Raw genomic sequence first — 12,280 nt, 5'->3', positions numbered from 1 at the left:
CCTGTCGTCTTCTCGGGCCGCAAGACCTATTAATGGTTAATTAAGGTTAATAATATTGCACAAACACTCAACACAACGGAGAGCAACGAGAGCTCAAAGAACAACAAATTGCGGACAATGGACAATGGGCAATGGGCAACGGAGAGTGGACAACGAACAAGGCACTACGGACGGACGACATACGGACGGACAGTAATGGACACCTGTGATGACTACGTCAACAGCTTGCTACTCGATTACGAGCCTTTGCATGTGTCAATGGGGCGGTGTTCGGTGTTCGGTGTCCGCCCTTTGACAACAACCCCTCAGCCACCCAAATCCCACCCCCTTAGCCATTATTTTTTTCTTTCTCCGGACGGACATGAACTCAATCGGAATCGCAATTGCCCGGACTTTAAGAGGCGCTCGACTGACACGGCATGTCAAGACTTATGAGAGGAATGCCGAAAGGGGCTGTGTCGCGGAAATGAATGACACAAGCGAAAGGCACACACATGGACACCCGCATACACACACACACTCTCGCAGCAATACCAACACACGGACAGAGACACGCACAGGGTCACACATACACACATAGCTACATATATTCTCGCGCGCACAAATGAGATTAAAAGTCAGAAACTTGGAGCTCGGAAAACGCACGGTAGTTTCTCCAACTCGCAAAAACGCCCCCGCACCAACCCTTCGCCTGCATGCAGTGAAAACCCCATACACTGCCCAAAAAGATTTCAACATTAGTTGTACCGTAGAGTCTTTCAATTTCTATATTCCTAATTCACTTTATATCATGCTTTCTTTTTGTTGCGTTACGTAAGAACTGTTTGGCCAATTGTAGGTCATTTGAATTGAATCTTTTCAGTTGATTTGTCGATTTAGGTCTGGATTTATTTCAAGTGTAGGAAGAGTGAGGGGGCGGTAGGTTCAACGACATGTAGCGACATCGAGGCTGACAACGCGGCGCCTAATTGGATCTGGCTCGAGCGCTCCACTTTTGCCCGGGCACAAGGGGGCGCGGGGGTGGTGTTTGGGGCTTGGGGGATGCGCCCTCGGATCGAGGGCGTCTTTAGCCCCATACGTACCCCATAGCCAGCAGCAGCCTGTAAAGCCCACCGCTTTTTGACGCAATCAACAGCCGAAAACGCAAGGGCAGCGAAATGAAATTAAAGCCGAGGTCATGGGGAGGATTGCTTAGTGGGTGGTTTGGGTGGTTCGGGTGGGCTTGGTTTCGGTTTTTCGAAGGGAGTGCAGCCAAAAAGCAATAAAAGTGACAAGAAAAGTTCAGACGCTGAGTGGGCGACGAAGAAGGATAAGGACAAGGAGCCAGCAACATGAAGAAAGTGGATTTGGGCGGTTGTCGTTACTGTCAGCACCCAGAAAATTTTTAGCAAAACTTTTAGCCACCATCTCTCTTTGCCAGAAAAAAAAACCCACACATACTCAAAAAAAAAAAGAAAACGGAATGAGAAACAGGCATAAAAACGATTCCCAGGCGGCAGCATTTTTGTGGCCAGTGAATGCACTCATGAATATGTATCGAACGATTCGTTTAGAGCGCCGTGAATGCAGCGAATGAGCGTTAGGGGAGTAACAAAAAACCGAAAGGACTAAGCCGCAGTGATGCCTGCCATAATGGCGCAAATCATTGCTTAGGTCAGTGACGTAAACTCCCGAAACGATCATAGGCGGCTTTCGTCACCAATATATGTATATGTAGCATTTGGGATGTATGTATATGTATATGTGGGCGTTGGATTGAATAGCTTTCGAAATGAAATTTTACAACTGTAATTAAGGGAAAGCTTATGACGCTAAGTATTGGTATTTAAATATATATGTACAATAGCTATAAGAGCATTGCTTCGTCACCAGTGCGAATCTGCTGTCGAATTTGGGGCTCCTTCTGCTCGAGAGATCCCGGGCAATTAAGCTCCCTGCTTGTTTAATGTTTAATGTCCCAAATTAATTATTCCATCCACTTGTCTCCCTCTTGCAGCCTGGGATATTGGCAACTCGGTGCAGGACGCCTTCGTCATCGCCGTCGAGGAGCACGCCCGCGAACGTCTGCAGAGATTGGCGGCCTTGAACCGGGTCACGCCCGTCGACATCACCCAGCTGTCCAAAAAGGTGAGTGACCCGCCCACTTGGGTTCTTTATCTGCCAATTTCTGGTTGGCTTTCACAGTTTGATAACATCCTTATGGTATTTTCGTAAGAGGTTTGCAGGATATTTTCTAGATTACCAGAATTTCAAGTTTAATTGAAGACGTATTTTCCGAAATTCTGTTTTTTTTTTTAAATTTTGATGCTATTTTCATTGCATTCGAATTTAACAGCAGGGTTTAAAGAGGTTTTTTCCCCCATTTATAAGGTGCATATCTAGAATACTTTTCCAATTAAAAAGTTTTCTGGCCTGCAAAGGAGTTATTTATTCTTTGGTTATTTCCGGGAAATTTCGGTTGCAAACTTGCCAGATTCTTTACACTTGACTTGCATTTCTACGTAATTTCTAAAAGTTTTAATGACACATGTCTCGAACACCTTTCAAATTCTTAACACTAATTAAATCAAAATCAAAATGTGATAGTGAAATGAATTCTTAACTGGCATGTTAGTTAATGCTTTTCAAAATCAAGGCAACTACTACTGAAATTGGAAACCAATTTGGGATTATAGGTCAACTGCGGCAATTTGTTGTCTTTTCTGCACAGGATTAACTTATTGTTTTTTGCCCAAGGACATTAGCAGGACCAAGACTTTTTCCGAGAAATTACAATGCTATTTTTAGGTTTTCCCTTGGTTTTTTTTTTTTTAGCGTGGGCTTCCGTAGGATTTTCTCTTACGGCTGCTGGAAGTGCATATTCGATGGAAAGGAAAAGGAGAAAAAAAATGGCAAATCAGGATGGGGAATTCCCGGAAAGTGCTACACCGTTTTTCTCCTTCCTTCTGTTTGTTTTTTTATTTGTTTTTGTTTTCTTGCCGGTTTGTGTGGCATGTGGCATGTGGCATTGAGGCAAACATGAATGTGAGCCATTTATTTGCAGGCTGTGTGTTTGGCCCGATTTGGATGGGAAACTGAAATTGAAAACGAAAACGAAAACGTTTTATCAAAACAGCTTTCTATCACACATGGTGTGGAGTCTGGAGTCCACTGTTATTGGCATAACTGAGTGACCGGAGGCCACTCCCAAATGCCATAACCAAAATACAAAATACAAAAATACACAATACAAGCTGCAAGATACAAAATGCGAAATGCAAAAAATGAGGAAGTCTCGCTCGCTCACAAAATTCAATTAAAAATTCAACAAACCCAACACGAGCCAGTAGACTATAGCAGACTACAGACAGCCAACTATATAGTGGACTGAAACTAAAAGTGGAAACAAAAGCAGACACACAACTAACGTAAAGAGTGAATAAAACAACGAAAAGCTCACAACAAACGTTGTATAAACTTGAAAACAAAATCCAAAAAAAAAAAACAAAATTGCCATCAAAAGTTACGCAAAAAAGACAAAAAAAATAAAAACAAACCGACGCAAATAAAACATAAAATTAAAAGAAACATATATACAAATACAAATAAAAACAAAACAGTGGCCGAGGGAAAAAAATGGGGAATAAATGCAAATGCAAATCACATATGTGGGTAATTGAAAGTGAACGCTGCAATCCCATTTGCATGTGCGACCAAAAGAGTGAGTGTACTCACTCTAATAAAGGCTAATAAAGCGATTCGGTCGGTCTTCGGAGTTACATAACATTACCGATTCCAAAAATAAGGTGCCCAACAGAAGTTTTTTTTGTTATTTTTTAGTTTTATTGAAGCTAAGAATCCGTACATGAAGTACTGGTACCATAACATTCTAATTAATTGGATTGGAAATTGAATTATGAACTCAACGAGGTATGACATTCCATATTCGGATCAATATTTTAAATGTTCTGATCAAAAAACTGATATTTATAGTAGCAAAATTACAGAAAACCCATTTTCGGCTAAAAATCATCATGAAAAATTGGAAGAAAAGTGAAAAAAATATCATTTTATTTTTGAAAACACAGTTCGATAGGAAATTGAATTACGAGTTCATTCCATATTCGGACCAATATTTTGAATGCTGTGATTAAAATACTGATATTTATAGTCGCAAAATTACAGAAAACCCATTTTCGGCTAAAAATCATCATAAAAAATTTGAAGAAAAGTGAAAAAAATATTATTTTATTTTTGAAAACACAGTTCGATAGGAAATTTCATTACGAGTTCAACGAGGTATGCCATTCCATATTCGGACCAATCTTTCGAATGCTGTGATAAAAATACTGATTTTTATAGTCGCAGAATAACAGAAAACCCATTTTCGGCAAAAACCAACATCAAAAATTGGAAGAAAAGTGAAAAAAATATTTTTTTTTTTTTGAAAACACAGTTCGATAGGAAATTGAATTACGAGTTCAACGAGGTGTGCCATTCCATATTCGGATCAATATTTTTAATGTTCTGATCAAAATACTGATATTTAAGGTCGCAAAAACCAGAAAAACATTTTTCGGCCAGTATTTAAAAATCATCATCAAAAATTGCAAAAAATGTACAAAACAAAAGTAAATACAGATAAATATATATCCAGAAAGTGGTTTCATATCAGCTGTATCAGTGTTCATTACATATATAAAATATTCCTAAGTAATCTGTGAATGATATGAGCTTTTATTTTTGTTAATAGCATATCAGAAAAGTACTATTTTTTTGTGTGTAGGTTTTTGAATCTGTGGGCTAGTGAATAAATTCATTAGCTATTCATTGTGCGTATTAACAGTATCGTTGCGCTTACAGTTTAAGCACAAAAGATCGCGGTGAATGAAATGACATATTGCGAATCATTTGCATGCAAATAACATCGATTACATGTATACATTTGACTTGCATTGATTTCTATATTCACTGCAACAAACCACGGCAACTATTTTGTATTATTAACTATTGGACTTGGTGCAATATTTGAGTTTTCTTTTCCTGTTAAAATTAATCTTTGAATAACAAATGACATTCATGTTTACAATTGATTCATTGTGCTCACAATGAACACACCTACCTAGGTATTCAGAATATAGTTCGGTTTTTTTGTACAAATCATAACAATACAAGGGCGGAATTCTCGTGTCGAGGGTTCCAAAGTGATTGAATTGAGTGCATTGTTGTGCCCAATAATTTGGTCACTCGATTCGGTGGCTGGCGGCGAATGGGGAAAATAGGAAAATGGGAAAATGGGCAATCGCGGAGTTCGAGAGGCTCTCAATGCGATGGAATGAATTACGCATAAACCGCATCGAGACCTGCGCCAAACCCGAATACCCTAGAATCAAGCGGTAACCCACGGAATGCCCCGAAACCCGCAAATGCCGATCCCCTCGTGCTTCCAGCAATTTTAAGCGCATCAAGTGCTTTTGTCATCATCGTCATCACAGTTGAACGCTCCAACAATTGCTTTCAGCTTTCCGGACGTCCCATTCCATGGGGGTCAGGTGCGGTTCGGTTCAGTTCAGTTCGGTTTGGTTAGGATAGATTTTGGTATGAAACTGGGGATCTGGATTGGGCTGGGCTGCGCTGCGTTTGGTTTGGCTTGGCTTGGATTCAATTGGATTGGGTTACTCCAGCTGGAGTGGGGGTGGTACTGGGTTTTTTTTTTTGTCTAGGATGCGCTAGAGTGGCGCTGCGGGGCAGTGAGTCAATCGTTTGTTGCCAGGCCAACCGAACAAATGATTTTGCATACTCAAACAAACGTGAATATGCATATCAGTACACTGAGAGCAATACTCAAACTTGGGCAATAATAATGTTTATGCTAAAGAGCATAGATCATATAGTGGGAAATAAGTGAATCAAATATATTGTTGCATACTTTTGTACAGTTGGTTTACCAATTTTACTTATTATTTTCCCGCCGTGTATACATGCATCGATTTATCCAATAAGTGTTGAAGTGCGTAGGTGGATCATTGGGTGGGGCAAGCAGATGCTGTATGCATGTATGTATGCATGTATATATGTATTTAGTATGTATGTATATACATATAGGGTATATGTGGCAACTGGGAGCTGAAGCGGCGACACTTCACTCCGCCATCGAGAGAATCCACAAGCCGATGCGGTAGACTGACAAACCGACTTGGCTGTCAATAATCCGATAAAATGCGAACAAAAAATACGCTCACGGCGTATGAGTGGGTGGCAGGAAAAAAGGAATTATATAGATATACATAAGCCATAGGGAGTGAAGTGAGAATCTGCCGCAGGCGTTAAGTATGGATACTGGATACTCGATTTTTCTTTTTATTTTATATATATATATGTATACGTTCATTCTACACCCAACTTGGGCGCCTTAACCTCAGGTAATTGCATCAAAAGAGCCCCATAATTCAAATTGTTCATTTATGTTCACTTTTTTATATATATGCCGACACTTAGCCATAGCTATTGGCAAGCCAAAGTGCCGAAGAAGGTTAAGGCCAATTGGATTGGCTAGGATATATGTACATATGTGGCATACTATGTGCATGTGCGAAGACCCAAAGGCGTCTTAATTGACAGGCACTGAATGCGGTGTACTCGTAGATTGTGGGTGCAGTTCAGTGGGTCTTTGGTCTGGCCACCTACCACATTACTACCCAGTGAAAAAAATGGCATACAAACCAAAAACCAAACCCAGACGCAGACACACCCACTCACACACACGCACACACACTCGCACACGCATGCCGCCCAGCCACAATAATGGATGTGGCATGTTCGTCGCATTAATAATTCATATTTCATTAGGGGAACAGCATCAATACAGCAACGACTTCAAGCGGGGGCGTGGCAGGAGGGGCGGGGGCGGGTGCGGTTGCAGGCGTTACTTGGTTAGCTTTATTTTAATGGAATTTGATTGATTTGCATATACGCGAAACGAAGCCTGTCAGCGGTGTTAAACGATGACAGTTTTCAGCTCTTAGTTATTTCGGTTTTTCGATGTTTGGTGCTGCCACAATGAAAAGTGCAAACACAAATTTGGATGGTAGTTGAATGAAATGGTTATCATAATAGTCACATAAAGTGCAACACATGTACGCAAATGTTTGACAGCATTCAACGAGTTGAAATGCGTTTTATTCCTCATGAAATTGGGTATTTTACTCATTGATTTTTGGCGCTTTAATGTTGATGTTAACAATTTATAAAACTCCATATTTTTGGGGTTCCTGATTCCTGTGCTTAATTTACCTTCTAAACCATTTTCAACACATTTGTTGGTTGGAACAGCTGCAGCAAACGAAGAGCGGCACGGCGACCAGTCAGCGCCAGGACCTCAGCTTCCTGAACGAGTCGACGCCGATCTATGTGACGTCCTTCACGAGCAACCAGATCACCTGCAGCAGTTCCACAATGACGACGGCCACCGCCGGCGGGCCGATCAGTGCACCATCGCTGGCAACGGCCACCACCACCGTGCCGACGGCATCCTCTCACACCACCACGGTGGTGGCCCAGATCGAGCACGGGGCATCGGCGCTGGTCAGTGCCGCTGTGGCAGCCGCCACTGCAGCGGATCGTAATGCCAATAGCACGACATCGGCGGCCCTGAAACAGACGGCCAATTGCACTGGCAATAGCATCAGCAGTTTTGGCAACGCCAGCACCACCAGCAGCCAGTCGACCAGCAGTGCCACGGGGCACATCTACCAGACCAGCCAGGCGCAGCAGCAGCAGTTGCAACAGTTGCAGCAACAACTTGCGGCAGCAGCAGCGGCGGGCAAGCCATTGCAGGCCAAGTCCCTGTTGGCCAGCAGCTTGCAGCATTTGGCCGAGGAGGTGGACAACGAGGATCTGGACGATGATGACGATGTGGATGGGGCCAACTATTGTGGCATAACCTATATAAGCTACAACAACAAGCATGCCCAGTTGCCGACGACAACATTGCCGGCCACCACCGCATTGCCAGCGGCAGCTGCATCATTGGCCACCACAGCGGCGATTTACCAACAGAGGCAACAGCATCAGGTGCACCACCACAACCACCCACCAACGACGAGCCAACTCAATCGGCCCACAGCACCGGCGCCGCTGCAACTTGGCGGTCCTGTCAATCCCAGTTTCGTGGATGCCCAGACATCCACATCACCGCTGATGGCGCAGCATTTGCTGCAGCAGCAGCAGGATGTGGATGCAGCACCACCCTCGTCGTCATCGTCAGCGGTGGTGGTGATGGAACGGCATGTGCATGGCACCACCACGCCCAAAACGGAGTACTCCACGGCCATATCGAGTGGCCAATTGCAGCAGGCCTTTGCCGAATTGCAGCTGCACTCGAGCAACAATAATGCTACACAGCAGCAGCAGCAGCATCAGCAGCAACATTTACTTTTAAGCAACAACAATAATAGCAATAATTCAATGGCAGCGGCACAGACAACTGCATCTCTGATGAAGAATTGTGATCTACTGATATCGAACAATTTGTATCCACCGAGAAGAGAGGTGATATATGATATATAATGTGCATATAATATACATTATATAAGGTCACATGAATGACCATCCATTAGTATTTCTTTGTTTTTTGGTTATTGCGGAATATTTAGTTTCCTTTTGGCAGCAATTGATTGATTTAAATTACATTTTATTGAGGAATTTATTTGGTTCTAGCTTCTGTTGAATTTCCTTCTTGCATGCAAGTGAATTACGAATTGATTTTGGAAGTTGTTCAAGAATTTATTTAATTGGTATAATAATTCAATTTATTATCCGAACTGGATTTTATTTTAAACCTGCACTTGAGTTTTATATTTCTTTGGATATGTGAATAAATCATCCACTTGATATTCATATACTAATTGATATTCGTTTGCCTACTCCACAGTTACTAGAAGACGTCATAGTCCATCAAGCCAGTGATGTGCACTCATACAGCACGAGTGCATCAGCAGCGATCGCCAGCAGCAGCAACAGAACACAGCAGCATCATCAGTTGCTGAGTGCCGCCTACGAGTTGCAGCAACAACAGCAACAGCAGCAGTTGCAACTGCAACAGCAGCAGCAGCAACAGAACAGTCCCACAAGTAGCATATCAATTGGAAGAACTGAACTTTTACTGGGCGATCAGAGTTTGCGGCAGGATCCCAGAGGGTGAGTTCATACTATTATATTTCCCATTTTATTAACCATCTAAATTATGTAAAAATCCCAAGTAATAATGTCTGTAAGGAGCAAATACTTAAGATCTGGGAAGTGTCTGAGTCACTGTGTCCTTGCTAAATGATCACAAGGGATGGCAAATAATGTAGCCTAACCTACAGGCGCTGTCGCGTAGCAGTGCTTGTCAAACTGTCTTGTTTTTCGTTTTGTTTGTCCGCTGATTTATTTGACCAACACTGCGAGCGTGTTTGTGCGTCTGTGTTTGCATTTTATGAAGCATTTATTACCGCTCCTCGCCGCCCTTTTGCCAACTATGGTAGCTACTGGGCCGAAGCGATGGCCCTCCGGCTTGAATGGAATTTTTCGCGCTGCGGAAATACCCAACATGTGGGCCCACACACACATACACCCACTGAATACACCCAAATGCACTGACACACTGCACGAGCTGAGTTTTTATGACTGCTTATTTATTTACTCGCTCTGCTCGCTGGGTTTTCCACCTGGCTGGATCGCAGCAGCTCCGTCCTGCATCCTTATTCCCATTCGCATCCGCATTCGCATCCGCATTCGCATCCGTATCCGCATCCTTGTTCGGAGCTCCGCCTTTGGCCATCGCTGACATTTTTCACACATTTTTCCCAGTGCTCGCACTCTGTCCCTCTCGCTTTGGCATCACTCAACCCCTCTCGTTCGTCCTTGCCAAACGAACCTGTTGTGATTTCGCCTTCAGCGACAAACTATTCGCAGACAGCAGCGGAAAAGTGATTAGCACCCTTCTGATGGGTTGGGTATTCAATATAAATATTATCTGTTCAGGTTATGATCTGAGTTCAAAAGCTGTAATCATAATCGTATAACATACAAATTTCACTTTGTTTGAAGTCTGAACTTACAACGAAATATATAGATAGAACTCTTTTCCTTTTTTATTGGGGGATTTGTATGTCTGGCCTGCACTGTACGTTTCCCCGCGTAAGTCAACCCAGCATCCTTTTCTCCTTTTTCACACCCCCTCGCCACCCCACGACGTTCAATTTAAGCACGTGCGCATTCATTTTATGCTCATTATTAATTAACGAGTTATTTTCCTCGCCCGGCAATGAATATTTATACATTTTTAATCGATTTTTCCGCTTCTGACTGATAAAAGCATCAGCAGTTTGGCGGCAATTGCACAGTTTGGTGGCCATTGATATGGCGCATAGCAATTAGGCCGATGGGGTCGCCGTTTTCCCGTTTTTCTGTTTTCCCGTTTTGCAGGTCAGTTTGTGGTCACTTCACGATGACCCTCCTGCCAGCTGACTCGTTCTATGGCCTCGGTGTCCTCTTCCAACGTCCACAATTGAAAACCTGCTGACTAATCAGTTGCAGACAGTGACAGCACACAGACGTTGCTGATGACCACGATGATGATGGGCAGTGGCGTGCATAAAGGGGGTTGTTATGCTGCCATTTATCCGAAGTATGCAAAATTGATTAGCTATTTCTGTGGTCACCAATAGAAATTGGATTTGTGTTCTTTAACAATTGTTAATTTGTTATTGTTAATTTACAATCATTGTTAAGACTTGAAGTTTATATTTACGCCCCCTTTTTACGCGCCCCTGCTGACGACACTTGATACGACGACGCATTGCACATTGCACTTGATGTGCATTATCTACGAGTTGTAGTTTGTCGTTGTAGTTGTGTGCTGTGCATTTGTGCTGCCTGCCAAACTGTCACTCTGATGTACGTACGTACGTACGTACGAACTATGTACGTTACGTACCCCCCTTTCCCCAGATCCCCCCTCAAATCTGATCCATGGCCTCTGGCTATATCCACTCATCTCGACATCGACATGGACATCGGCTGACAACAATCAATGCTCGATGACATTTCTCTTTCTCGACTTTTTTGTTCGGTCAGATGGGAAAGTCAAGTTGCGCTGGGATTTTTCTGAAATTGATTTAGATTCGCTTTCAGTTTTTGGGCCTTGATTTTTTAAGTTACCGTAGCATTAGCATTAAGCTTTCAAATGTAGGGCTACAAATAAGAGCCTAATTAAATCAAATGTCCAAACTTAATTTTAGGCTAGCCTAACATAACTTAGCCCATATAATTAAAGAGCAGTGCTGCTAAAACTGGAAAAGACGAACAGTGCAGACAACTAGAGAATTCCGCCCGATTCTCCTTTGGTATGCAAGCCATGTTTTGGATCTGCGACTCCACGTTTGGACTTGGGGACCACAGAACTCAGAACTCGGGCCTCAGACCTTAGACATCAGACTTCAGACTTGCGATCGCGGAATCGGGTCTGGTTTTTAAAAAATTCTCGGCACGCGCATGCGCAGCATTTTTTCTACTGTTGTCCGCACGTTGTTCTTTTCGAGTTTGCTATGCTGTACTGTGCTGTGCTGTGCCTTTTCATCGTTGGCTTCGTTGAGGTAGGACTTGGCTTTGGAAATTAGTGGGTAAGGCGGGAGGGCAGCTACCACTATGTATCAAGCTGGTCACTTTCCCATGGGAGCTACGGAAAATCAATTAAAGGTGCCGCCATTAACTAATCTCTGTCTCTGTCTCTATCTTTGGGCACCTTCCTTTGCTCAGCTGGCTAGCCAAAAATGTAATTAAATCATTAATTTCCTGTCGTTATGAGGCAGCCTTGGCAACAACAAAAATGATGGCCTTCCTGCAGCATGAACAACAAAATACCCTAGAAATACAGTCGAGTTTTTCTAATTGTCATTCTTCAGACCTGGATTCGTAACTAATTCAAAGTTCCAGATAGTTTTAATTGCAGGGTCTTACTCACTAAACTGAACATTTTCTAATATTGGAAATGATAAATTTCAAGTCCTTGAGCTTGAAGTTCGTTTACCGTGACTCCACTGTAGGCTAAGAAGAACAAGAAGCGATGGCCCCAAGGAGTTGCGAGTTATTTGTAAAGCAACAAAACTAAAAGGCAAAGCGCATGAAAAAGTTCGAAAAATATACCATAAAAAAAATAATAAAATCATATTTGTGTTGCCATGTGTGTCACACAAACACACAAGCTTGTAACTTGAGATAAATCCGTTATAATAACTCTGAGCATCTGGGTTGGATA

At 42.6% G+C, this 12,280-nt stretch overlaps 1 protein-coding gene across 5 annotated transcripts in view; it reads left to right on the top strand.

The window, feature by feature from the left end:
- LOC120456168 (disks large homolog 1) overlaps positions 1 to 12,280 on the top strand; it is a 59,303-nt gene that overhangs the window by 20,948 nt on the left and 26,075 nt on the right. For 3 of the 5 annotated variants that reach the window (XM_039642824.1, XM_039642825.2, XM_039642827.2), the window contains 3 exons: positions 1,997 to 2,127; positions 7,312 to 8,529; positions 8,912 to 9,177. In XM_039642824.1, coding sequence (XP_039498758.1) covers positions 1,997 to 2,127; positions 7,312 to 8,529; positions 8,912 to 9,177 — 1,615 coding nt within the window. The remainder of the gene's footprint in view (positions 1 to 1,996; positions 2,128 to 7,311; positions 8,530 to 8,911; positions 9,178 to 12,280) is intronic. The other 2 variants (XM_039642826.2, XM_039642830.1) reach the window with 1 other exon arrangement.

The sequence above is a fragment of the Drosophila santomea genome, chromosome X, assembly GCF_016746245.2.
Source record: "Drosophila santomea strain STO CAGO 1482 chromosome X, Prin_Dsan_1.1, whole genome shotgun sequence".
Lineage (NCBI taxonomy): Eukaryota > Metazoa > Arthropoda > Insecta > Diptera > Drosophilidae > Drosophila > Drosophila santomea.
This window is presented reverse-complemented; position numbering and strand designations above follow the sequence as displayed.